This window comes from Gavia stellata, chromosome 6 (assembly GCF_030936135.1).
Source record: "Gavia stellata isolate bGavSte3 chromosome 6, bGavSte3.hap2, whole genome shotgun sequence".
Classification (NCBI taxonomy): domain Eukaryota; kingdom Metazoa; phylum Chordata; class Aves; order Gaviiformes; family Gaviidae; genus Gavia; species Gavia stellata.
The window spans coordinates 48,108,683-48,136,145 of record NC_082599.1 but is presented as its reverse complement, the minus strand read 5'-3'; the positions used below and the strand labels follow the sequence as shown (position 1 = coordinate 48,136,145).

Below are 27,463 nucleotides of genomic sequence, written 5' to 3'. Positions count from 1 at the left end.
GTTATGAATTATCAGATGTCTGGTCTAGCATGTCACCTCTGTTCTGATTTTAACATGTATAATGATGTACCTTGCTCTTCTAAATAGTTATCCTTAATGTTGTTAGCTTAAATAAGAAGCTACCTCCTAGACCTTCAGTGTTGTATCAGACTTTCCCCATTTAGTGATTTCTAGTTCTGAACTGTTACTATTCTTCCCTTGGGTGATTTCTCTCCAACTTACTCATAGGTTGCAAATCAGTCCCTAAATGCAGCAGATCCCAACCATCCATGGTCCATTAGCAAAGACAGTGAGAAAAGAACATGCTTACTCTGTCAACCCAAAGAAAACTTTCTACAGAAAGTGAAACAGGATCACAAGTAACAGTGGAGGGTCTTGCAGGCCACATGTTAGCTATGAGCTTAATGCAGCTATAGACATAGCGCTTTAAGACAGTTGTTCATGTATTTGTAATTGTACCTCATGTACATTAAAAAACCCCCAGAAGTAATTTGTGTATCTGGTGTATGCCAAATAATACTTTGATGTAGGAAACCTCCACCACAAAACAGGAAGTCAGCAGTTTCAATGGAGATTTAATCATACAGTCAGAATATCAACATCTCAATAACATTCATGAAACACTGTAAAAACTGAAAGCTTCTTTTATACGATGGCCAAATAATCAAAGCTGGACTAAACCATTGCAATATGCTTTAATTTGTTAGTTCATAACAAAAGAAGTCATAAATTTTCTATTAGGTTTTATAGTCAGAATAGATTATACTTGTAAATGTCTTTTTAATTAAAAAAAAAATCCTTAAAGCTGCTTTTTTTAATGTTGCTTACTTTTAAATAATTTTAATCATTGGCACATACACTATTCTCAAAGTATTTTCTAATTATTTGAAATTCTTCTTGTATATACAAGTTGAAAGTCTGAAAGTAACATAAGAACCATTTTGCATACTCTGTAAGTGGGCCTACAAAAAAGTGTATTAATTTGCTCATTAAAATGTACATGAAGTAAAAGGGTAAACAGTTGCCTCTTGTAAAGCTGTCAATCATGTGATAGCAGCCATGTCACCCAAATAGTTAAAAGTCAAGATTAACTGAGCTGTTGCAGAAATGAGTCAGCCATTTGCTAAAGATCTCCAGAGCCAAGCGTGTGCCTCACTTTTATTGTTCCCAACAGAAAGGTAAAGCCACAAAGAAATGTAAGTAACACTTAAATTGACACTTGGCTCAAGCTAACGTAGAGTTAGTGACACAGATCTAAGTATGCACATTTTAATGATTTCATTGTTCTATTTCCCACCCCTCTTTACAGTTCATTTCTAAAATCTGTTTTCTCCACAAGTAAGCTCAATCCAAAAAAACACTTCCACTTTACAGTATAATGCACCACACACAAAACCCACCCACAACCTCCCTCGCTAGCTTCAGAGATTATTCATGTAAAAATAATATAATCTAGTGTCAGCTGTGGAAGAAACAGATTTTGAAGTTTGTAACCATTGCTTAGAAATCAAACATTTTTTAACTAAGCATTCAGCTATCCCAAGAAGCAGAAGCACCTCCACAGTATTACTCTCTTTTTCATGTTGGTTGGATACTGCTACTGCCATTACTAGCTGGTTCTGTGTTGCCTGCATCATGCTGTGGAAAGGTTTTCTGAACAGCCCAAGTTGAAAATATTTGTATTATACTGCAAGGGCTGAAATTTATGTTCTTCTAAGCCAAATCTAAATAATGATAAAGTTCTGGTTCAGACACTCACAGTAAAAATACTTGAAATTAATACTTCCAGTTCTGCAGAGTACTGGCACTACAGAATGTAGACATTTACAGATCAGTTTAACACATGATATTTTAAAAGGTAATATGACTGTACTAACATTATTTACAAGACAAATACAATAGCTCAGCTACTCCACTGAAAATATTTGCAACACTAAACAAAGTTTAGAGCATCAAATATATTTCCTATGCAAACTCAGATTAAATATATTCCTTAATATAGCCCATATGATGGGGACGGATCAGAATTAAAGCTAAACTTTTAATAACCAACAAAAATATTTTTTTTTTTAAAGAGATAGACAAAATCTCCTGTTCTTTCTAGTGTTACTGGTAATTCTTACAGATTTTTGTCATGAAAAGCATCTGCCAGCTGCAATAGTGACATGCTACTACCCAGTCTGCTAGTATAATTCTCTACTAACAAAAGACTTGGCCTTGTTACAGCATACTTAAACCACTATGACAAAACATACAGGCAGCTATTTAAGAACAAGCAATAGTAAAACATTTATAAAAATGGGGAAGTTTAAAAAAAATTCCATCCCAGAGATATTTAAGGCAGATGAAAAGGCTGCAATGTTCTGTTTACTCAGAAAAAGTAGCCACAGCACGATCCATGCCATTTTACAGAGACCAGTGAACAACAAGTACAAGTGCCTGGAAAATGAGGAGCAGCAATATGAGAAAGGCATGATCATCTGCCCTTGACCTATTCAATCCACTCCATCAGATTTCATCTTTCACTTGTCCAATGCTATGTACTGTTCTCATCACATGATATTGCAATATAATGTGCTAGGCCTGCTTTTGTTAGTTTATCCATCTCCTTTATTTTCTACTGAATATCTGGACACTAGCAATGCTGAGAAATTAAAATTTACAGTAGCACAACTCCCTATCTTAAAGATGTGACTAGACAACAGAATATAACCAAAGTAAGTCTGTTTCCCTCCTGCCCCTTTAACAGTTCCATTTTGTCAGAAATGTAAAGATAAGCTTCAGTGGAGGTAAAAGGAAGAAAAAAAAAGTCTGGTCTTCTCAAAATCCAGTGTCAATCCAAAGTCCCAAAAGTTGTACTGAATAGTTGTTTTGCTACATGTTTCTCATTTTGGCCATGAGTTCTTCTAGGCTTTCTTCAGACTCTGCTACTGTTTCCTCAGTTATCAAATTCTCTTCCTATTAGGAACAGGAAGAAAAAGTTGGCAACAAAAACAGCAAACAAAAAACCCCATACAAATAAGCTTTACTGCCATTATACCACATCATTTCCTAGAACCAAGCACTCAATTGCAAGATTAGGCCTAAGTAATTATAAGCTTAAATTGTAAACTATTCTGACTAGGAGTTAGAATGCTCTGGCTGCAATACATACAGATTCTGTGTTCCCCGGGTATACTAATTGCTCTTTGACTACATACAGCTTTTACAAGATAAATACGGTAAAATTTAATTAGTCACCACAATATCACCTGAGAAATTCACATTTGTTTTCCTCCCCGCACGCCCCAAATACATTCATTCCTATCACCTCACAACTACATTCACACTAGCATCCACGCTTAAAGAAATACACTTCATAGAAACACAAAACCGGACCGTAAAAAGCACTAATTGGATGTACTGAGGTACAGTTTCACTGGAATTGTTCAAGATGGAATTTTATTTTAGGTTTAAAGGGTAACCAGACTGGCTGGTATTATAAATTTAATCTGCAACATGTATTTCAAAAATTCATAAAGAATAAATCTATTACCTTGTTTGGGATAGTATATGCTACGGTAATTCCCTCAGGAAGCTCAGGTACTGGGCCAGATGCAGCTTTCAGCTCATCTTCTGAAGTTTCTGATACTAATTCAATGCCTTTGCATTAAAAGGAATCAAGAACTCCATTAAAAGTTAGAAGAAAAAGTTCTTTAAGCACTGTGTTACCACAATAAGATGAAAACGGCAGCTACTTTTCTGCAATAGAAAAAAATTTAAAAGCAGAAAGACCTTTGATTTCAACTACTTCATTCTATCATCAGTAGAAAATATCTTCCCTTTACAATATATGAAATGATTCCATATGGGTAACTTACGGACAAGAATGGCACCTCTCCTATAGGACTTCCTTGTCCTTACCATTTAAATCTTATCATGAGGTCACTTCTCCCAATGGTAAGCTAAGATTATATTCTGTATCATGTAATAAACAGAATATACATATCCATTCATGAAATTGTTCTATAAAATATGCTTACCATTCCTTAAGACAATTCCTTCTAATTTAAAGCCCTCAGAGGAATACAGAAATCCATACCATAAGATGCCTCAGCACAGTGGTTACGGAAATGACAAATGCTCTTTATAGTTACATATTTAAAAAGGAACACACAGTGAATACATCTCACATCTTTCATATCTTCAGACCATCTTCTGAGAAAGTTTTTTATTCAAATGGCAGTTACATTTTGAGCCTAAAACCTGCACATCACACTAAAAATACATCATCAAATTGTGGTAACATTACTGTCAAAACCTGTGAAAAGCTAGCAGTAGTTATGCAGTATAAGCTACAAAAAATAGGAACCATAAGAAGTTTATGCACCCTACAGTGTGTTCACCCAAAACAATGACTTCAATTGTATCTCATTACTGGGAACATCATTTAGTCTCCAGCTGATTACTTACCCCAGTCATTGTCTTCGTGTACTATTGCTTCTTCCTGTTCAATTACTTCTTGTTTTGGTCGTGCAGCTTCTTTTTTCTGAAGGAAAACCACAAAAAGATAAAAACCATAAAATATGTAATAGTCCAATTTTCAACAACAGCAAAGAAGATAAAATCTAATGTTCACACTTCTTTTAATACTTAAGATATGCAGTCACCATTTAGAACTTTGCTAGGCATAAAAAGGCAGAATACCTGCAAGTTAAAAAAACCCAAACCAATTAACACTCAAAAATGTACGACTGCCAGAAAGGTTGAGCAATTACTGTAGACAAAAATATTATCTAACTGAATGCAAGCCACTCTACCTACCTTTTGCTTTAAGATAACTCTAAGTACTGTAGTTTTAGAAACACATGCAACCATCTGAAGACAAGGCTGCTGAAAATTGGAATAGCAATGAAAGTTTTCTTTTACTACAGATCTGTAGCTTGCTTTGTTCTTAAGACTTCAAGAAAGGAAAAAAAAAAACCAAACAAACCACAAACCCAAAACATTTTTACCTTATAATTTTCTTGCTGTTTTCTGCAATTTTGGTCACTACATTGTGGATTTGGCTTCATAGACATAGTTGGAAAGAAATCCTGCATCGCATTGTAACCAAGATAATAACTCACAGTACCAAAATTTAGCAGGTATCTAGAAACACAAACAGAAAAAGCAGGCCCTTATATACAGGTGTAAACCTAAAAATTCAGTTGCTCAAGGAATAATTTTTCCTCAAAGAACTTTTAGAATACACTTTCACACTAATGAAGTTGTAAAGAGTTACTGTAATTGTCTTAAAATAAGCTGTAGTCACCTGACAACAGCATAACTGCATCAACATAGAACCCGGTCCTCTTGTGGTGTAAGTGTGTGAGAGCAAGTCAGCTACAGTCTCAGAAAAAATATGTTTAGAGTAGTTTGCAAGCAGTTTTCTCCTGTGCCTTAATCCATTGCTTGAAACACTCAGGTGCCCCGTATTACACTGGGAGAGTTTTCAACAGCTAATCAGAACCAGTTTAATCATCTTTACTGTAGGGTCAGATTTGCAATGAAAATAAAGATTTAAATTAAGCTGCAATGTTGGCATTCTTCATTAAAGAAAAATACATGTTGCTATGCAATTTTATACAATACCTCTTTCTGCAGAGCTGAAAGTGGAGCTTTGTTGTTTGTAGGCACACTTGCAAACAGTACCATTATTCCTTGTAATGAAATTTTTGCATAACTGACAAAACCAAGATAAGGCTAAAAACAGGCTAAATAAGATCCTATTCTCAAAGATGCTTGTAAAAAATGGTGCATCATTTTGAAACTGAGTATGAAGTTGTTCAAATATTTTCCTTGCTGATACATGCAGTTCTTTTAGCAGTTAGAGTCATGTGACAGTACTTTGTGAAAATGTTAAAATATGTCATATTGCTATATAACTATTTTTAATTCACCTCAGGTTTTTATAATACAAACACTGCAAGAGAAATTATTTATTCTTTGTCCAAGTACAAAATTTCAAAGACAAGTCAGCACTGTAGCATTTTTTGTGTATGATTTAATGATGTCAAATGGGAGCATGTTTAAATGCAGAACTAAAAAAAGTGTGCATGTGTGTATGCAGTAAGAGAAATTCTTAGGAAAACTCTGAAGACTTTTTCTTACCCCTGAAAAGTTCTATTAAAAACAGCAGCTCCAAAGTAAACACACCAGTGTTTCAAGCAGTTTATATTTCAGCCCTGTCCAATGATGCCAATACCTTTAGGAAATAGGCCACAAACATATAAAGAACCAGACCCAATATTATGAAATGTTTCTTCAGGTTTCTTTCTCTTATTGTGCTGTACATTGAATAGCAACAACTCAGGCACTTACTTCAGAACATTTTGTACAAGAATTCCTGCCACAACACCCATAGTCGTAGGAAGACTAGCTGCACAAACTCCTTCTCGTTTTAATGTTTTCTCATCAATATTTGCAGCAACTACAAGTGGAGGAGCACACTGAGGGGAAATAAAGAAATCAAGTTTAAAAAAAGGATGAAAAAACCCCACAGATCACACAAAATTTTAAGCTACTCCATCAGCTGGCATTCACTAGCCAGCTAATCTTCATATTCCCAGTCCCGCTTTAAAAGACAAACGAGCAATTCAGCAGAACACTGCATACCGCAAAACAAGCAGATTCACCAGGTATGATCAGCTGTATATGTCCTGACACTGCGTTTTCACTCACTCCAGATTCCATCCAGATTTGCCCAAGTTCATTGCAGGCCTTATAAACACAGAAACACACACATCAGCACTGCAGAAGTTTAATGAAAAGAAAAAACAAACCACATTGTAAATTGAGAGTGATTAAACACATTGATTTTCCTGCTTTAAGACAAAAAGGTTATGATCAGAAAAAGGAACATGAAAAGGTAGAATAGAAATTGTTTATCAGAGTCAAAGGACAAATTAAAGTTGTCCTCATGAAGCCAGCCCTTTGTGCTTTCCTGAGGACCTGAGATTTTTGAACATATAAGGCATTAATGATCCAGTTACTAGCACACTACAGGATCTAATTGCACAAACTACTTTTAGAGGCATGGATACAGTGTATCTGTGTACCTTCAGCACATGCAGTTTATGGATCAAGTTAGCTGAAGGATAACAGAAAACATGCATTTGGCATACACCCTACATTGGCTGCTACTATAAACAAAAACAGTTTGATTAGGTACACAGCCTTAAGATGTTTTTAGTATACAAAAAGTCATAGGAAGTACACAATTAGCTATACACAGTCTTTAAAAAGTTTGTAAGATTTAACATAGCAGGCTTTGATAATAACTTTATATAAACAGGATAATTTGGAAAGACAGAGAGGGCTTATGATACTTAACTGTTTTACTAACCATTAGCTGCTAGTAACATAGAAGTCTACAGTTATATACATAAAATATGTTTTATAAGAACTGGGTAAAAGGTCAGATTCTGTTTCCTTAAACCAAGGAGGAAATTTCTTAGAAGATTCTTGGTAAGTTCCTGTCTTTTCTCTAGTTGCCACAATTACTAACATTATTTATAGGAGAAAATAGACTTCCACAAGCTCATGCCTTCACTGGCCTTACCGTGTTAATTGCCATGCGAGCTTCAAAGTTGTCCACGCAGCTTAGAACAAGATCGACAGGCTTCCCTTCCTCTAGTGCACCGTTACTGAAATAAGTATCAGAAGTTTGCATGAAATTGCTGGCAGAACAAAATACCAACATGGCAATCAACATGCTGTTTTAGAGTACAGAAGCACAGAGGAAGTGTATTTCTAACAAAACCTGTGCAAATGCAGAACAGGATACAACTAGCATCTTAGACCTACAGTAGAAACAACAGCATGCTGAAGCTGAGTTTTAAATATATGGGCATTTTAGATTAATAGAAGTTTTATATAGTATACACTCACAGTACAAAGTATTGGAGAATTGTATCTTTGTACAACAGGAAAAGATATTTCAGAACTTCTCTGTGAGATCCGCTAATAACCATTTTCTTTCTTCATTCTATAAAGCATACCTGAAACTACGCCAGAGCAGTCAAAATATGATCAGATTATTTTTCTACAATGGGAAAAGCCTATAAGACCTGCAGCTTTGGTTGGAAATCTAAAGACGCACCAATATAACTATGTAACAGCAGAAATAAATGCCAACTCTATAGAAAAGGTCTAGGCAGAAATTTGTTTGTATATATATATTTCCCACCGGTTTTCAATTGGAATTAATTAAATTGAAAAAACCCCAACAATAAAAACGTGAGGCTGTATTTAGAGCCACACACCAGCAGAAGGTGAGAGATTTTACCTTATTCTATCCATGAAATGTTCAAAGTTGTCCAGTGTTGTGATGTTGTAGTTATGTACTTCAAATTGAACATCAGGATTAATATTCCTTATGGAGGAAATAATATGAGTCAATGTTAATAAATACAACGATAACTTGCATTCTACTCCCTAACTTCACAGGTGTTGCTACAGTCTTAAGCTTCCAGTCCAAAGTCTAGAATACACACAAATTTTTCAAAGATTCATAGATTAGATGAGGGAAAAAAAAAAAAGAAAAAAAATCACAACATATTAAGTGGTATAGTTTACACCAAGCTTCTGAGCAAAATTAGTTATACTTAAAAAGTAGACTTACATTAAGGTTTTGGACAGTACAAAAATGTCCTTAATGTATAAGTCATTCCCACAACTATTTTATAGTCAAATTTCCAAATTAGATCATGCTTCTTTGCAAGTGATTAAGAATGAAACACTGGTTTTCTGGAGCAGCATCCTGGGTAAATACATTTTGATAATCACTTCTCTAAGTTATACCTCAAAGTATGCTCTGCTGCTTGCACTTTACTTAATCCGGCTTGATGAGGTTGGAAGAAGAGTCTGTTCATGTTTGCCAATTCCACTTTGTCATAATCAAACAGAAGCAGCTATGATAAAAATTGTGTTAACATATGTGAATGTCCAAAGACTCTGCAACCAGAGCACTATGGCAAGGCATTTTAAACAGCAAAACTCATTCTAAAACCAACAACAAAAACCCCCAACCAAACACCCCCCGACCCCGCAGTCCCATTCAGTTCACATACAAAAGGTACCAACATTGTGAATACTTGAAAGACTGAATTCTAACTGCTATTCACCAGGTATTTATACATTAAGTCATGAAAACCACCCTTAATAAAAAGCAATCCATTCATTTGATCTAAACTAAGAATATCCAACAGATTTTCTACATGAACACTATCAACTCTGTTATCACAGTCCTACTTGCTGTTATTGCATTAACTAAAAATGTGTAATTTCTTTCACTTGTTTTGGCATGTAGTTCTTCAAAAACAGTTAACTTAAAATACCTACATAATACATGAACATGTTGATTATTATAAAATCTGAATCAACTGTCCAATGTCCTTTTCTATGCCCAAGATGCTGGTCTTCAGGAAATGCTCCTTCAGAGGAAGGGGGAATAAACTTTGCAATAAAAAATTGCATCACCTGTGTATTAAGAAACTAATTCTTAAAGTTCTAAGAGTAATGGTCAGGCTTTGTCTAGAAATACAAACATCTGAGCCATTTCCCAAATTCATCCTTTAAAGAAAAATCCTTTTCTATTAACTCTGGAGGTTCCTGTTATCTATACACATATCAAATTATTTTCAACTGCTGCTAAATTTTTAGCTCTAAGTCTGCCACATGATGAACTAATGTTTGTGATAAAAGTATCTGTTTGACATCTACTGCATTTCAATTTCACGAATACCAACTTATTCTCATAATATTAGACTTAATCCTCTATGCGAGTTACCCCCTCCGTTTTCTCCATTTTGTTTTCCTTTTGAAATAATCCAGTATGAAGATTAGATAGATGGGCTCCTATAGGAGCACGGAGAAGACAAGCATCCAAACAAGAATTATCCATGTGATCCAGGATTAAGGCATAGGAAGAATAGAGTCTCTTCATTTACGATGTTTACGCAAGTGCTGTTCCTGAGTGCTTTCTTCATAGTACTTTTTTATTTGGGAAAAATCAACTGAGTGAAGTTGAATCTAATTCTTTATGAAGACGACTAGTCCACCTACTATAAAGAGGAACAAAACTCTCATTACCTTACCAATGCCACACCTTGTCAACATTTCAGCAGTCACACTGCCAACTCCACCTACACCTACTACTGCAACCGTAAAGGTACGGATTTTCTGTAGAAAGAAATACGATACAGGTCAATATATCAAAAGTGGTCCTCATAGGGAAAAAATGCAAGGCTGTTTTAAGGCAGATAGAATCCTACCTCATAGTCTTTGACAATTCCCATTCTTTTTAATGCCATCAAGCGACTACAAAGAAAAACAGCAGCATTATACAGAAAATGCTCTCTACATTTCTAATAGCAGTTTTGCTTTTCAGATATTTACAACCATTTTTGCTTTAAAAATAACCCCACCAAGCACCAAATTCAAGCCTGCTGTTTTCACTACAGTTGTGAATGCCAGCTAGATGCAGTCTAAATGAAATAGTAAATGCTTTCCTATTAGTGACAGCAAAAGAGTGCTAACCCTGCAGAAACTCATGTACTTATTCAGTTGGTATGAGTAACATCAATGAAATCAGGACGACCATTAGCTATTTTTGTAAATGAATCTCTGAATTACAGAATGAAAGCATACACTTTTTTCTGTAATGAAACATACGGCAGCAGGCCAGTGAAGACTCTTCCACTGTTTTCTGATCAATTTGATTAGGTTAACTCCAACATAACATTTAAAAAAAAAATAAATTAGAGAATATCAGGTTGTGAAGATAAGTATTTTACAGTAACATTTTATCCTGCTATTGCATTTTTTCATTGAAAGTATAAATGAAAGTGGAAGTATCAACTTGTATTAAAGCAATTAATCCTGAAAAAAAAATAACACATCAGATTTCCAGAAGCGCTCAGCATTAGAAAGGGTCCCAGATGCTCAAGACTTCTCTAAACCAAATTCTAAAATAGGTAAGTTAGAGGAATGAGAATAAGACCTCATGTAATACCAACACCTGCCCCATTTATTAGCAACTTAACTGAAAAGCTCACAATGTTTCCCCTCTCTCCCTATACTGTAAAGCAAGATAATACAAAGTGACCCCCACGTACACCCCTGCCAGCCCAGTCAGGTGGGAAATTTGAAAGCAACTCTCCCCTCCTGCCCACAGAGCACCTGCCTTCAGCATTGCCCTGACACCCTCCTCAGCACACCCAGCCCCATCCCTCAGGTCCCCACCTGCCCGAGCCCACCTCCACATGCCTCCTCCCCTTTACCCAGACCCACAGTTCCAACCCACGGCCTGAGACCCCATAGCCCTCCCTCCTCCCCATTCTCTACACCCTGACTCAGCTTCTGGGCCTTCTCCCCATGGCTCAGTCCTGGCCCTTTCCCCATAATCCAACCCCCGTAGGTGCAGCCTCCTCACCCCATAACGCGCCCCGCCGCCCGCCCGCACCTGTAGGGGTTGGAGTCCGTCACCTCCGGGCTCATGCTCTCGATGCGGGCCCGCGGCGCCCGCCGCCCGCCCTTCTCCCGGGCCAGCTCCTCCTCCAGCTCACGCACACGCCGCTCCAGCTGCTCCAGCCGGCTCGCCTCCGCCATGGCAGCGCCGGCTACACCGCAGCGACACGTCTCCCCGTCTGAGGGAGCTTCCGGGAGCGTCAGGGACTGCCGTCCCCTGCTCGCGCCGACGCCTCAGGGAGCGTTCCCATCTCGAGGGGGTCTCCGGCCGCCCGACAGCAGGCAACGAGCGGGCTCTGGCGATGACTGGGGGCAGGTGTCAGCGGGGATGGTAACTACCTCCCAGGAGCCGCTTTCTTCCAGGAGCAGCCACCCGGCTCCGAGACACCCCCCCGGCTCGGCGTCGGGGACCGCTTTCCTTGACGGACCAAGCCGCCTCCGGTTGCCGCGGCGACGCTGGGTCGGGCGGGGCGGGGCACCTCCGTCAGTAGCGTAGCGGCGCGGTGGGCGGGTACGGGGCGTACGCCGCCGGCGCAGTGGGGGGATGGCGGTGGAGCCGGGCACCGGCGAGGTGCGGCGGCAGCACCGCTTCGACCAGGGGAGCTTGGAGCGGTACCTGTGCAGCTACCTGCCCGGCTTCCCTCGGCAGCCCGCGGGGGCTCTGGCTGTCAGGCAGTACAGGTAAAGGGTGGGCCGCTCTCCTGTCCCGAGACCGCCTGTGAGGGGCAAGCAGCGGCCTCCATGGCTGTTGACATGGGCCCTCGCCCTTGGGGTGCCCTGAGGAGTGTGGGCCCGAAGTGGGCCTCTGTGGGACAAGGAGAGGGGCCGCGGCTTTGCTTGCTGCCCGGCAGGAAAGGTGGGCAGAGTTAGGGCGCTTTGCCCTGGTGATGGCGCACAGTGGCCATGAGGGCAGGGCTCGCCCCTTGAAGGGCTGGAGAGGTAAAAGCTTGCGGTGGTGGCGAAGGTGACCTTTGGCACAGGCAGACCCTGTGGCCGCCATTGGCCGTCTGGAGGCAGGCGGTGCGTTGGGTGGACTTCCCGCTGTCCTCAGAAAAACATGTATTTGGCCTTCCATGGTGCACTCTGTTGGAGTACGTGCATAACTTTTATTGCCGTCTCATAAATCTCAATTTGTCTGACTGGTTTTTAATTGCACAACAAATAATAATGTTCAGAAGCACATACATGGCTTAAGAAATGAATTTAAAAAGCCTTAGGCTATTGTGAAGTAAGCAAATCCATGAAAACAGCATAACAGTGTGCTGAGGTTCCTGTTAAGGCCCTGAGAGCAATGCATTGCGCCAGTGAGGTGCGACGCCCAGACTCCAAAGCTGCTGTTCCACAGAACATCTAGTTCATTTGCATTCAGCAAGTTAGTGGTGTGGCTGTGTGACTTCAAATTGGGAGATAGCTATTAGAAGTTAGGTTATTTGAAAAATACCTATTAATTCCTTTGTAAACATGACCTCGACTGCTTTATCTGCACCTATTGCTAAGAAACAGTAAACAATTTTTCATTGTCTTCTGATGCAAATATAAAACATCCATCAAATCCTAGCTGTACTCTAATCCTCATATGTGCTTTACTTGAGGAGATGCCTTAGAAGACTAGCTAATAGTAAAATCTGCTAAAATATTGTCAGTATTTATGCTTTTACTACTTTGTTTGTCTTGCAGTTGCACTTCAAGGCTTCAACCGGTCTAAATCTCTGTTGTGCCAGGCAGAGTATTTGTCTGTGCAGTATACTTGTTAAACTATATTACAGACTATGCCCTAACTGCCTCAGGGAGAATGGAAATGTCGTAGGGAGCATCAGGGCAAAAGTTCGCTTGATTTTGATTTTCTGATAGTTGTCTAATCTTTTATTGGACTAGGTCAGAATGCATCTTAAAAATGATCCAGAATGAGGAGAGAAAGGCATGTAGATTAGCACAGAGCCTTGAGGAAAATAAGGATCAATTAGCTTGACTGGGATATGATGGACAAGGTGTTATGAAGGGTTTAACTAGGTTGTCCTTCTCTTTTACACATGTATATGATTGAAATGTCTAATTTCTATGATTCTTTGCAACATTCATTCTTTAAAATTTTACAGTTATTATAGGCAGTCCCTTAAGCATAGATATGTATGTGATGATCAGGCTAGCATACAGTGGGGCTTGGTACTAGAATTCATCAGTTATTTGGAGAGCTTTCTCTATGCTTACGTTGTTCAAAATACAGCTCACCGAAGGACAAATACAATCATGGGCTACTGTGAATTCTGCTCTGCTTAATCTCCTCCAAATCGGAAAGCTTTAAAGTTAGTATCTATTGCATACCTTGAAAACATTAAAGACATCTCTTTAGGGAGGAGAGGTAAATGCTATCTCCATTTCACAGGAGAACAAATTGAGTATCTGTGACTTTTTCCACAGTGAAAGAAGACATCTTTCTTCTAGGTGGGAACAGAACCTCTGAATTCTGATTTTATAAGCTATCACTTGCATCCTTGTAAGACTGTATTTGGAAAAAATGCAAAAAAAACAACTCTTGAGAAGAACCCTTTCCTCTGTCTTGCCATTTTGTTCAGGCCAAGTCACAGTGCATTTTGCATAATTTCTGTTAAAAGTTTGCAAATTTGTAAGTACTTGAATTTGTAAATAATTATAATCTTTCTCTTTGTAGCTCAGGCCAGTCAAATCCAACCTTTTATCTTCAGAAGGGTGGGCAGGCTTATGTGCTCAGGAAGAAGCCCCATGGCCCCCTTTTACCTAGAGCTCACAAGGTAAGTAACGTTTTTCAGCAAGCTCCAAACACTTTGTATTGCAGGTGGCTAAGTCCTATACTTGATGGTGCAGCACATTGTTGAATGTGTCTAGAAATGCAGTGAACCGCTCGATCATTTCCAATTTTCTGGGCTATACACATAACTAAACATTTAAGAGGATACATTGTCATTCACTGTACTCATTTACATTTGGGAACTTTTGATTGAACCTAAATTCTGTGTCTTCTTCAGATCGACAGAGAATATCGTGTGCAGAAAGCCTTATTTTCAGTTGGATTTCCAGTGCCTGAGCCCCTGTTGTATTGCAGTGATGTTTCTATCATTGGAACAGAATTTTATGTAATGCAGCATGTGCAGGTTGGTCCTCCAGTGTGAGAGATTTTTTTTTCTTCTCCCTATTGCAAGCTACCTTTAAATTGTCCAAAACCTTTCTCTTAGAGCCTTATCTGGCATTTACTAAGTTTTGTGATATAAACATAAATAATTCTCTGATATTTTTAAGAAATGCTAGCTATTAGAGATTCTCCCTGATTTCAGCTTCTCCAGGACTTATTTCCCACTTCGTTGAAATTTTCAGCTCAGTATTTAGCCTCTTGCTCTTGTTTGAGCTCTCAGAAGGATGTCTTGAAATGAGGCAATATTGCTTCTGTGAAAACCATACACAAGTCAGAGGGAGAACAATCAGGCTATAAAGTTATACTGAATCTTTGGACATCCTGGGACCTGATCAGTACTGAAGATAGGAATCTACATACAGTCACCTTTTCTTGAAAACCAAGCAGGATTCCAGCTCAAGCACTAGTTTCAGAAAGAATATGGCATAGCTCGGTCTGTGGTCCATCACTCTGGGGGTGCTGTAGCTGAGTTGATACTGTTTCTGCTAGATTTCGGTGATTCTGTGTGTAAGTCTGCTGTATCATGTCTTTTTTTTTTCCTGTGGGAGAAGGATTTGAATTCAGGCCTCTTCCCTTTCATTGCATCCTACTCTATCATCAGATTCACTGGGAAATAAGAAATGTAAGAGTTTGTGGGCCAGTTCCTGGAGATTAAGTTAACCTTCCTACAAAAATAATGAATCAAGAGTAATAAAATGTAAAAGCTATGAAGAATTTGAAACAATTTTCTTACATTAAAGATGGAGAATTTTTCTGGTTTTGACTATAACAAAGTGATTCCTTAATAAGAATCCTTGCTACTAATATATTTACATTTCTAAGGATGTAAATTTACAGTCTATGCATTCTAAGATGAATAGCAGTGCACTGTTTTTAACAAATACATTGTGTATTTAGAAAACAAACACACATTTATTGTATTGAATAAACTATTACACAATCCAAAATCTGATTTCTAGATTTGTTATGCAGAATCTTTCAGCAAAAAAGTTCTATTGGTGCTTTAGCTGTGTAAATATATTGAAGCCATCATACGAACCAGTGAAATTGAGGAACTTAGAGGAGAGAAGAGTCTGTTTTTTCTTTTCTAATCTGTTACTGGCAGGGTCAAAATTAAAGGAGAAAATGGAAAGACACCCCCATCTTCTAAACATATTAAACTGCTTCTAAGGAGAATGCAAGTGAATTTCTTTGGATTGTTTACCTCTTTGTATGTACAACCCACCTATTCCCCTCCTCTCCCTGCCTGCACCCCTCCACCTCCAAGGTCTTCATTGATATTTTTTCTGGAAGTTAGCTGTTAGAAACAATATAGTAAAATTTTTTTTCCTGGTACTTTAAAGCTTGAGGATATCTGGATTGAGTGCTGTAATTCAGACTTTCATCTACTGAATATATCTGTTATTTTAATTGCCTTCCAATAGATATCCTGTATACTAATGATCTGAGATTACTGTGAATCCCTTCATCTGTCCTGGGCAAGGAATAAAATAAATGAGGAAGAGATTTTTTATTGCATAGGGAGTGTTGGTTCACTGCATTTGGTTTTGCTCCTGCAATGTATAGCTTTACTTCTCTTCATCTGATGCGTACATGCCACCAAATACCTGATTTACTATGTGTCTAGGGTCGCATCTTCCGAGACCTCTCACTGCCTGAAGTGGGCCCAGCAGAGCGTTCTGCCTTGTATATTGCGATGATAGAAACTTTGGCCCTGTTGCACTCCTTTGATTTACAGTCATTGGGTCTCCAAGGGTATGGTAGAGGACCAGGATACTGCAGAAGACAGGTACAGCTCTTCAAAAAATTCTCTTGTTTTGTCAGGTCTTTGAAGATTTATTTGATTTGCAGGCTAAATTGTTAATTATTGATGACTTGTAAAAGTAACCAGCATATTTTAGCTATTAAACACCTTCACTTAGTTCAAAGTATGAAGTTACTACTACATTCAGATCAGTTTTGTAATGCCTTATGCAGGGAATGATATTAATTCACTTTTGGAATAATATTAGATTTGGGCTATGTAAATAGGATTGAAATAGAAAATAGAGGTAGTCTTCATTACATCTTTTGATCTCACAGTTCACATTTGCAAATGCAAGGGTACTGGGTTTTACTGAATTTACAGGTAACATGGTAATAGTCAAAGCCCAGAAGCATGTGCTTCAGAATTTTGTGCTCTTGAAAAACTGGTGAATCAGCTGGAAAATCTGTTGAAGTGTTTGCATTTCTTCAGGTATCAACTTGGAAAAGACAGTATGATGCAGCTGCTCATACAGATATTCCTGCCATGAACAAGCTGGCTGAGTGGTTAGCAAACAACTTGCCACCTGATGATAATGAAGAAAGCCTGATTCATGGTGACTTTAGAATAGATAACATCATCTTCCACCCAACAGAGGTATTCAAAACATATCTGTACCTATTTAGTAGTTTTTGGTCCTCCATTTGTTTGTACTCCTACCATGTAATGGGATGCTTACGTGGGTGTTTTAGTGCATGATACATCTTTGAAAGGAACAGTAGAGAACTTAACTCTTTTCTATACTCTGTGTATGATGTTTAGGTACCTAATACAGTCCTGGTTTTCATTGCAGGAGCTAGTTACTCTATTCATTAGCTCTAGTCTCTACTTCAAAGTCCAGGAGCAAAACATTTTATATGCATAAATCCTGTTGAATTCAGTGCAACTTAAAGACATACTGAAGGCTCACTTCATTAAACTACATAAGCATCTGATCAAAAGCCTGTTGAAATCTGTGGTATGGCTTCAATTAACAACAATGGCTTTTGAACAGGATCTGAATGCATGGTATGTGATACCAGTGGAAGCAAAAAAAAATCTGCCAAAGCTTCTTAGGTACGGAGCACACATAGATCACAGAGATGCCGAAAGTTTCTCATTCATCTTTAGGGAAAAGGAACAGATTTTTTTTTCTAGCTTGTGGAAATAAATGTGTGTTACCTATCTATCGACACAATTGCATTTTCATTATTTTTTTCCATGTTATTTGCTGTGTTGTGACCGGAAGACATGCATGGGATTTGTGACCAAGACTCCGCAATGCCTGCTTCACAACAAAGCAACAGATCCCAGAGATTCCTGTTGTTGTGCATAGATCAATTGATAGACACTGTTTGTTGGCTTAAATGTGTCGATTGACTCCCTGAGCAGAGAATCTGGCAGTCTCAGGGGCTCTCCCAGCTGTTCCTGATGTAGTTGAGAGAATTGACCAAACTCTACATAGGTAATTTTAAATAATCTGTAGAAACTGTTCCTGTGTGTGGAGGAATGACCATGTAGGAAAGTCTTTTGCACATAGTTCAAGTAGCCATGGATCATGAGTAGGCTGGAGGGGTCGTTCAGGATGACAGGCCAGCTGGATTATAAGAATTCATCAGAACGATGGACTGGGGAGTCTCAGCCAAAAACCACCATTGCAAGGATGTTGTTTTAGTGCATGGTCTGTCCATGCAAAAGGACTGTGCAACAGTATCTGTGCAACAGGACTGGAAACAGAAAAAACCCAACCGTCAATACTACTGTTCTTTGGGATATTTTAATTCAATCATATTTTGACTAGAAGAGTTTAGAAGTTTCTGACAGTAAGAACACTACTCAAAAATGTAGAATTTAAAACAGGTGTTCATTGGAAAAAATGCCTGGTTTTCTGCCACTATGTGAATGTTAATTTTCTGCAGATCCTTACATAGTGCTAAAAGGAACTGTTTTTGCTGCAGGCAGGTACAGTGCGTGTTTTTAATTTTAAACACAGTGATCGAATACAGCTGTTTGAAATTAAGTGGGTTGTGCATTTGTGGGTGTAGAGAATTTATCTTCTGGCGTTCATGTGATGTTTTTATTTTTATTTAAGGCTCGTGTTTTGGCAGTGCTGGACTGGGAACTTTCAACTGCTGGTCATCCTTTAGCAGATTTAGCATATGCCACTCTATTCTACTTTTGGCCTACATCTATTAAGGACTTAGGTCAAGGAACTGTCTTGGGTTTCAAAGACACCATAGGTATGAAACTGTAATCTTTTTGTTGAAATGAATTCTAGGGTTGCTTTCTATTTGATAAGTTACCTTCATAAACAATTATAAAAAGTTAAATTAATAAGCACATAATTTTGCACTTGAAAAGAACTTTTCCATGGTTTTCTTCGTTGTAGGAAACATGCTGATAGTGAGGTTTAAGGTAGTCCTGTTTTAATAAGCTGTGGCTTAGCCACACTATGCTGCTTCTGTAAAAGTTTATTTTGAACCTTTCTTACAGATAATGGAAGAAAACTAAAATTTAAATGTAAATTTGTCATTTATTAAAAAAAAAGGCAAAAATATCCCCCATGGTGCAATAATTTCCTGGCTGGAGTGGAGGTGGGGAGCAGTAGGAAGTGTTATGCTTATCTGGAATTCTGACGGCTTCTATTTCCTTTTGGCTCTTCATACCACACATATCATGAGAAATGATAAATCATGTTTTTTACTATGTAAATGGAATATGTCATAAAGCTGAAAGGCTGTACAAATGTTTGAAGAACAAGGTGGAAAAAGTCATAGAAAATGTTGAATATTCTAAAATATTCCGTTGTTTTTTTGTAGAAACTCCTTCATTTGAAGAACTGGTTTCCATTTACTGCCACTGCCGGGGTATTAGCACTACTTTATCCAACTTTAATTTTTTTCTTGCTTTGTCATATTTTAAAATGGCAGCAATATCCCAGGTAATACACTCACATTTGCTGAAATGTCACATTTTTATTATGAGTATTTGTAGTTTGGTAATACCTGTTCAAAATATGAATCATATTTAAAAAATAACTGTAACCATTGTATTTCAGTTTGTTCCTTTAGGAGCCATATCTTAGATGCTTATGACTGATAACTCTCTAGGATAGAATTCTTGCTACATTAAGTACATTGTGTTAGATATAGCTAACTTCTTAGGAAAGTAGGCTGAAAAAGAAGCAAATGTGTATGTGTGGATTTTTTCTTATTGATGTTCCAGTATGCAGGCAATTTTGTCATTACCTTTTTGGACTCTCTGGATAATTTAAATCCTGTATTACAGAGAAACAAAGGTCTTTCTAAGTTTCTGCAGCTCTCATGAAAGTAGATAGCAGGATAGGTAAGTAAGATCCTGTTGGTGCCACCCATGAATGAAAAAGGGTGTATTGTGAACTCAGCTTATTTTAAGCATAGGAGGCCAATCTTGAGATGTGGCTATAGGAGAAAATAAGTTTTATTGATTCATTGTTAACAGAAGTAACTGTTTAATTAGCTATTCAGCCATTGTAAGGCATAAGTATATTTTTATGAGTTGCAACATGAGATCAGCATACCAACTGTGTGGGATAAGCTACCTGGTATTAATTTGGAGTAAGAGTATGTATGTGGGTAGTTGATGTAGTTGTGGATAATAATCACGTGTGTATACTGTTGTCAGTTGGCTTAACGGACAGGCTGGGCTTGCTTGCAGTATCATGTGCAGATGTATTCTTTTTTCTTTTTTTTTTTCCCCTCTAATTTTTGTGATTTTCATTTAGTTTATTTTAGCTGGGGCATGTTGTTTTTCTCTTGTGCGCCAAGCATCTCCATTATATCAGAAATGGACCAAAACTGATGTTAACGTATCCCAGTAAAATCTGTCTGGGTGCTAATTTTTTCCTGTTAAGAATATGTGCATTTAAGTGTTACTTTCATAGTTGAAGAAATCGCCAATCTGAAAAAAGAATGCATAATTTTAAGTGCATAATTATACCACAGATGCCTTTCTTTTGGTTTTAGGGTGTATATGCTAGATATCTCATTGGAAATGCTTCTGCAGAGAATAGTCATGAATTTGCTAAGATTGTGAAGCCTTTGGCAGAGAGAGGGTTAGAGCTCTCAAAAAGGTAAGAGTGGTCTAAACTACTGGTCAAAGGCCAGGCAAAGCTTTCACTTACTTAAATGGTTGTATAAGACAGCTTATATTATTACTTGTTATTGCACTGAATGTTCTTCTTTAGGTCATCTTTCAGCAGCACACATCACAGCATTTCTGGAGAATTGTTCCATCAAAGTAGGAAAGGCCAAGAAATTCTGCTGAAGGTCAGGCAGTTCATGAAGAAGCACATCTATCCAGCTGAGAAGGTAAAAGCTTTTAGTAAATGTATTTGTAAATGAGCATTTTTTGAGTAGAGTTATAGAAACGTAAAGCTATGTATAGAAGTCATGCCGTCCTATATTTTTTATCTTTTTTTAAACAGCCTTATTTTCATGCAGTGATGTTTGTGGCTTTGCAAAATATTAACAGAAATCATTATAGTCTGTATTAATTTTTTTGCAGAATTAAAATGTTGTATGCATTGTTAATGAAAGCTGTGAGTTACTTTTTAAACTTTAAAAAGTTTAATAAGTACTCTTTTTAAAAAGAGATACTTTTTAAAGGTATTTGCCAAGATAGTTTTTAAAGGTATTTGCCGAAATATTTTTAACACTAACAAAACCCTAGAACTCTCACATACTAAATGCAAAGACACTTAGTTAAAAAATGGAAACTGCTGTTTTTAACCATACAAAGTTGAATGTTTCTGTTTCTTGCATTATTTTTTAAGGTACGACTTTTATGACAAAAAATGTGATTCCATAATGTATCAACATAGTCTCATTCCTGAGTATATCTAATACCAGTGAAGGTTTGAAATCAGAGAGTGAAATACCCACAGAAGTCCCTAATTAGTGGAAGGGAAAATAAGATGAAGCATTTTACTTCTTAGCCTAGGGAGATTAGAAATTTTCCACTTAGAAAGTTGGTTTGGTTTGACTTTTAGCCTTATGGAAGCACGGATGACTTTTGTACCAGAATTGGGTTTTTCAGCTTTTTGGTTGGGTTTTTTTTTTTTTTCCCCCTTCTTTGCAGTCAGGCAGAAGTGCAGCGGACATGTTAATCTAACAGATTAATGCATCTGCCTATCACAAGGAGAGGATGAGAGCAGAAAGACATTGATACGCAAAGTTTCTTAAAAGTCTGTAACTAGTTTTGGATTGTCCAAGGAAGCCTTGAAATAATTAATGTACTTGCTTTAAAAACAAATGAACCACAATTAGCCATGCAAGTTTTGCAGATGAGTAGCATTGTGCTTGTAACTTATTTCTGATAACAGGGATTGTGAATCAGGACTTGTAAATTCTACTTCGGAATTTGTCTTATTGTGTGATTTTTTTATTTTTTTTTTTTTCTTTCCCCAGAAGAGGGCACTACTTTTATTAGTTCTCAAACTAGTTCTGGGCCAGCTTTGATGAGGTGCTGGGCCACACTAAAACATACTTGTGAAAATACTAGTGTTACTGAATACTCAGTTTTACTTAGTACTAATCACTGGTGCTTGGAATGACTGTTTACATAATCTGTTATGGAATTAGTTTGACAGGGGAAAAATGTAGTCTTTGAGTTTTTTCTCAGTTAAAAAAAAGATTAACTGGCTTATATATCTGAATGTTGTGATGGGAAACCTGAATCTTAAGTGTCAGTACATCTGGCTTTTATTTGTTGTTTTACTTTTGGGTTTATGCCTCTTGTGCGTACTGTTGGTAACAGTTACTTGTATTATCAGAAAACACTGACCTTCTACCATCATCATCACACATTTTAAACCACAGCAAACCATTTCCCTATATGAAATAAGGTACTGATTAGGGTCATCTCCATGATGCATTTAAAGTCTTGCAAAATGAATAGATTGCAGTTTGATTTTTGAATTCTATTTTTAATTCTATAATGGAACGAACTATATAATAAAAACCTGTGTTGAATATTTTTTTTATTGGTTTCTTGGGGTATAGGGCTGGAAAAGACACCATATTATTACTTGTGTATGTCACATGTGTTCTTAATTTAAACAAACATATTTTTAATTGTTTCTCTAAGGAAATAATAAAATACTATGCTGGACATGGAAATACTGAGGAAAAATGGAAGAAACCACCACTGCTTGGGAGATTGAAGGTATGGGATAATTATTCTTGAGCACTCTAGCAGTAAGAGAAACAGGCACTGGCATGAAGCGTAAGAAAGTTTGGTGTATGCTGCTGGAGAAGTTACTCTGCATGGAAGGAAACAGCATGAGGAACAGTGTAAGGAAAGGAAGAAGTAAGTGTATAAAAGGAGGTGAGAGATACGAATGAGAGAGGAGAGAAGCAAAAGTGAGTTCTGTGACGGTTATGTCTGAATTTTAAGTCAACAACGGTACCTATTGAAAATAACTATTGAAAAAAGGCATCAGATATATTGGACAGTATGTTAGGCAGGAAGGAAGGAAATGAGCAGCCAGCCAGAATTTAATTTTCTTTTAAAGATTTATTGCTAATGTTTTTCTCTGTTCTTGCAACAGGAAATGGCCAAAGCAGAAGGTCTGTGGAACCTTTTTCTCCCAGATGTCAGTGGTCTCAGCCAGCTTGACTATGCGCTAATAGCTGAGGAGACGGGGAAATGCTTTTTTGCCCCTGAGGTTTTCAACTGTCATGCACCAGGTTAGCAAGTGTGTCCTGTAACTACAGCCCTAAGAGCATTGAAAAATTGGGCATCTTACACCTTACAAGTTTTGTGTCTTGAGAAGTAAACATGACTGTTGATTTCTTACAGACACTGGAAACATGGAGGTCCTGCATATGTATGGGACTGAAGAGCAAAAGAAAGAGTGGCTAGAGCCTCTCCTAGAAGGGAAGATTAGTTCTTGCTTCTGCATGACAGGTAAATTTTTCACCAGGAGAAGAATTGGCAGAAATTTCACATGGCATGTGCAAAAATTACAAAACTACAAGTTGTTATGTGTTAATGAATTAATACAGAAATTTCCACTCTGTCTGTGAATGTGTTTGAAAATGAAATCATGTATGAGGTGTGAGTGCAAAGTGAAGCATCCTTGCTGCCCTTCCCTGATAGTTACCGGTTTTCATGGTTACAATAATTAGTATTTGCTTTCCATATATTTTCAATTTATTTTTAGTACCAGTAAAATAAATTTTGGTGTACCAAACAGATTTACAGTAGAACTTACCCTTTTTTGTAATGTGCTTCGGGGTTCTCTAGAAACATACATGTTGGTACAATTATTGTGATTAAAGTTGTGTAGTTTTGCAGTGTGTCATAGGCAGAGGTTTTAAGACATAACCTGAAGATAACTTGCAAAACATATGATGCACTTGCTTTATGTCTGTAGTTCAGCATTACATTCATTTTTGCTCTGGAAAGCTTATAGCATTCAGCATCTGTGGAGGGCCTGACTGTTGATTTAGAAAGGTAGCTTTTGAATATGTGATGTCAAAATCTTGATATTTCTGTGTCAGTAGGAGTTGAGAGAACTCGGTCTTGCAGAGCTGGACTCTTATTTTGCAAATTCTGTTTCACTGTGTTCACCAAGAGGAAAGAGATGCTTTTGCTTTAAAGAAGATGGCTTATAAAAGCAGCTAAGGGTTAAAGGAGAGAGGAAGAATCTTTCCTGTTCCAAACAGTAATTGATGACATTTTGCTGGCAACTGCTTTGTGTAACCTATTGCATAAACCATCACAAAAGTAGTTTAAATCTCTTTATTTTCACTTGAGAAGAGCCTAGGGGGAAAAAAGGAGAGAGATATGGCTGTTATCTGTAAGTACATTGGAAGGGGGAAGGATTTAAAAACATCAGGGAAGGAAGAAGGCTTTTGACTATAAAGAGTAGTCTGAGCCCAAGAAGTAAGTTTAAACTGGCTATGAGTAACAGGTTGTTAGAAAATAGAAAGCCTTTGACCACCAGCAGCGCAAGGTTCTGGAAACAGCTTTTCTACTGGGAGCAAAACAGTGTTACTGTCAATATAGTATATCTAGATCCCTATCTTTGTGGTGGTAGTACTACTTGTATATTTAATCCAGTGGTTTGGTTTGCTTTTTTTTCTTCTACACAGAACCTGATGTGGCTTCAAGTGATGCCACCAATATGCAATGCAGCATTGAGCGAGATGGAAACAGTTATGTGATCAATGGCAAGAAGTGGTGGAGCAGTGGTAAGTATGGAAACCCTAAATAAGAATGGCTAAGTCTAAAATTCTTTCCAAGAACTGACAAAACAAAAATATTTGTGCTCCATTTCTGAGATGGAAAATCATCTCTTCTTCGGTAAAGGCAATGGAATGTAAAACAACAGAAAGAGCTGAAATCAAGCTTTTATTCTATGAAGCAAAGTCCAAGACTCAAATCCAATTTGGGGTTTTGGGTCCTTTTTGGAACCTCTGAATTTCGTTCACAGAATTAATGCAACTATTGTTCTTTAAAAATTACCTCTTGCCATCAGGTAACTTACATGTTCATGGCCATAGCCTTTAAACTTTGTTTTTATGAAGTTGTCTTTGGCAGCTTGTGCGTGAGGTTTGAGGATACTGTATAGTTACAGTAAAATTTGGGTGCTTTTTAAACTAGTCTGTGATGCTGTTGGACTGATTCTTACAGGTAATTTGCTTATACTGTACTTCCCAGAAAAATCAAGGGATTAGACTGTAAGTGGTAAATGTCCTTGGTATTACAGTACCATTACTTTTTTACTGAAACAACCATGACTACAACTGGAAAATCATCATTCCCTGGGAGTTTGGAAGCCAACTACATAAACTGAGTTGCTAACTGGAGTGACACTTGAATGTTTCATTTATGTACCTTTGAGCATGGCAGCTACCTGCTGATACACGCTTGTGCAATACCTAAACTCACCAGAAGATAGGGCTCTCTCTCTTTTCTAGTACTGCAAAACTGGTGGTAAAAGGAGGCATGGTATCTTCTCTCTTGACCTGAGAGTGTCACTTAACTGCTGGCTGCTACCTTTGCTCTGGGCCAGTGTCTCTCGACTGTGCATTGCAGTTCCTAAGGAAGTAATGGGAAAATTTGTAGGAGGTCACACACACAAAATATTACGCATAAAATTAGTTACGTGAATTATAAAAAGAAGAGTAAACATAAGAGAGTAAGCATGATTTGGTTTGTCTTATTTCTAATAACAATAGTTAAACAGTCAGATTTGCACAAAGGCAGATGCACAAAAGGTGCTGCGATTTCAAGAAGTTTGAGAAACTCATACATGCAGCTCTGCCTTAGACAGAGTCTACTTTTCTGCTTGGTTGATTTTTTGGGTGGGTGTTTTTTTTTGGTTGGTTGGTTTGGGTTTTGGTTGTGTGTTTGTTGTTTTTTTTTTTTTTTCCTTTTTACTCTGAGTGGGACATTAGGACCTTGGATGTTTGGGAATTCCAGAAGCCTGACAGCCTGGTCAGAATGTCACTCTGAGTGCGAGCTCTCTGTATTTGTGAAGACAAATCATAAATCACAAATGCACGGAGTCAGTTGCTTTGTGGAAGAACTGGAGTTTCTTACCATGCTCTGCATGGGTGCTGTGCACATCTACAGTAAATCCAGTATGGCTTAAACATGTCAGATTTATGGTGTATGTGTAGACCATCTGTCAAGCACTTCTGACTTAATTTGTTCATGCCCTAGTATTTCTGAAAATACTGGGCAGAAATTCTGTAAGCTTTTGTCATCCAAACAGAGAGGAGGCTTAATGTCTTGTTTATGCTACTGTTGTTTCTTGTCTGTCATTTTAGAGCTTTTTCTTCCAGTCCGTAGTTGTGTAACTAGGAACAGCGTCTAAAAATTAGAGATTCTTGTTGGCTTTCATAAGCCACAGATCAGGCATTTTGTCAGAGCCCATGCAATGTTTGAGGGCAGGGACAGTGTGCTGTAATACCACTTTTTTCATTTTGAAAGCTAATATGTCAGTACATTTGAAATGCTTCCACAGTGTCATGGAAAACTGCTGTTTTCCTGGAATCCTCACCAGCACTGTGGCAGGGTACGTCTCCATGGAAAAACTGTAAATACCACCAACCATGAGCTCCATATGGAGTCAGAACCTCTGTCATTCATCAAGCAAGGCCTCTAGCCATTGCTGGTTGATATATGCCTATGATGAGAGATGTCAATACCTATTAAAACAAAATAAACATAATGATATGAATAAATGACAGCCAGTGCACTTTTTTTATTCTTTGATTTTATTGTATCTTCATATGTTTTAGCAGATACAGTTACTGCAGGGTTTGAGTCATTTTACAAATTCTGAGTAGAAATTCCAGGCCCTGTATCCGAAGATTAACTTAACTTTTCTTACATTTCTGCTAATGTGTTGACTGCACTACTTTGGCATTTACATTTGACATGACATTTACAGAGATCTAGAATGTGCCTCCCATAGGACACTGGGCTTGTTGAAGTTTAGTGTGAGCAGAAAAGGAGAGGTGAAAGGTCATTTTTGGTAGTTACAGAGAAGGAGTTACTGTTTTTTGTGGAGGATGTTGTTGTTGCTATACGTGTGTGGAAACACATAGAGGAGGGCTTTCCGCCCTGCTCTCCCCCTCCCCCCCTGCCAATTTTCAGCCATGAACTGATACCTCATTTCAAGCTGCAAATGTATCTATGGAATGATAGCTGAGGAAAAAAATGGAACTGACTTATTAGGCAAATGTTCTGAAGTTTTACAAAACAGAAGAGAAAGACAAGATTATTAACTTTTTTGTACCAAAAGTTCCCATGCTGCTGTTTTATGGCTGATGGTTTCTTTTTCTGTTTTAATTATATGTTTAGACATGTACAGATTGTTCATTACACAGCTACTTAAGTGCCTAGTACTGTGACCCTTTGAAATTTAAATCTTGGGGTGGTTTTTAGATATTTGGGTTTTGTTGTGGTTTTTTTGGGTTTGGTGGTTTCTTTTAGTAAATATCTCTAGTTGCTTCTAGGAATGTCAG

General features: G+C 37.8%; 2 protein-coding genes across 2 annotated transcripts in view; one reads left to right on the top strand and one right to left on the bottom strand.

Annotated features, from left to right (window-relative positions):
- Positions 1 to 1,421: 1,421 nt before the first annotated feature.
- On the bottom strand, positions 1,422 to 11,631 carry UBA5 (ubiquitin like modifier activating enzyme 5). Its single transcript, XM_059818687.1, has 12 exons — positions 11,486 to 11,631; positions 10,296 to 10,341; positions 10,114 to 10,203; positions 8,824 to 8,933; positions 8,309 to 8,395; positions 7,583 to 7,667; positions 6,637 to 6,741; positions 6,343 to 6,470; positions 4,995 to 5,130; positions 4,453 to 4,528; positions 3,536 to 3,642; positions 1,422 to 2,958 (listed from the first exon to the last, which is right to left on the bottom strand). Exons 1-12 carry the CDS (start codon positions 11,629 to 11,631, stop codon positions 2,875 to 2,877), a joined length of 1,200 nt encoding a protein of 399 aa, XP_059674670.1. The 3' UTR covers positions 1,422 to 2,874.
- A 403-nt stretch (positions 11,632 to 12,034) lies between these two features.
- Positions 12,035 to 27,463, top strand: part of ACAD11 (acyl-CoA dehydrogenase family member 11) — a 31,111-nt gene continuing 15,682 nt past the window's right edge. Inside the window, exons 1-13 of the mRNA XM_009822046.2 lie at positions 12,035 to 12,171; positions 14,159 to 14,258; positions 14,493 to 14,618; positions 16,284 to 16,445; positions 16,893 to 17,057; positions 18,532 to 18,679; positions 19,259 to 19,380; positions 20,444 to 20,550; positions 20,665 to 20,788; positions 22,566 to 22,643; positions 23,029 to 23,167; positions 23,280 to 23,387; positions 24,578 to 24,676. Of these exons, the coding sequence (XP_009820348.2) occupies positions 12,035 to 12,171; positions 14,159 to 14,258; positions 14,493 to 14,618; positions 16,284 to 16,445; positions 16,893 to 17,057; positions 18,532 to 18,679; positions 19,259 to 19,380; positions 20,444 to 20,550; positions 20,665 to 20,788; positions 22,566 to 22,643; positions 23,029 to 23,167; positions 23,280 to 23,387; positions 24,578 to 24,676 (1,615 nt within the window). The remainder of the gene's footprint in view (positions 12,172 to 14,158; positions 14,259 to 14,492; positions 14,619 to 16,283; positions 16,446 to 16,892; positions 17,058 to 18,531; positions 18,680 to 19,258; positions 19,381 to 20,443; positions 20,551 to 20,664; positions 20,789 to 22,565; positions 22,644 to 23,028; positions 23,168 to 23,279; positions 23,388 to 24,577; positions 24,677 to 27,463) is intronic.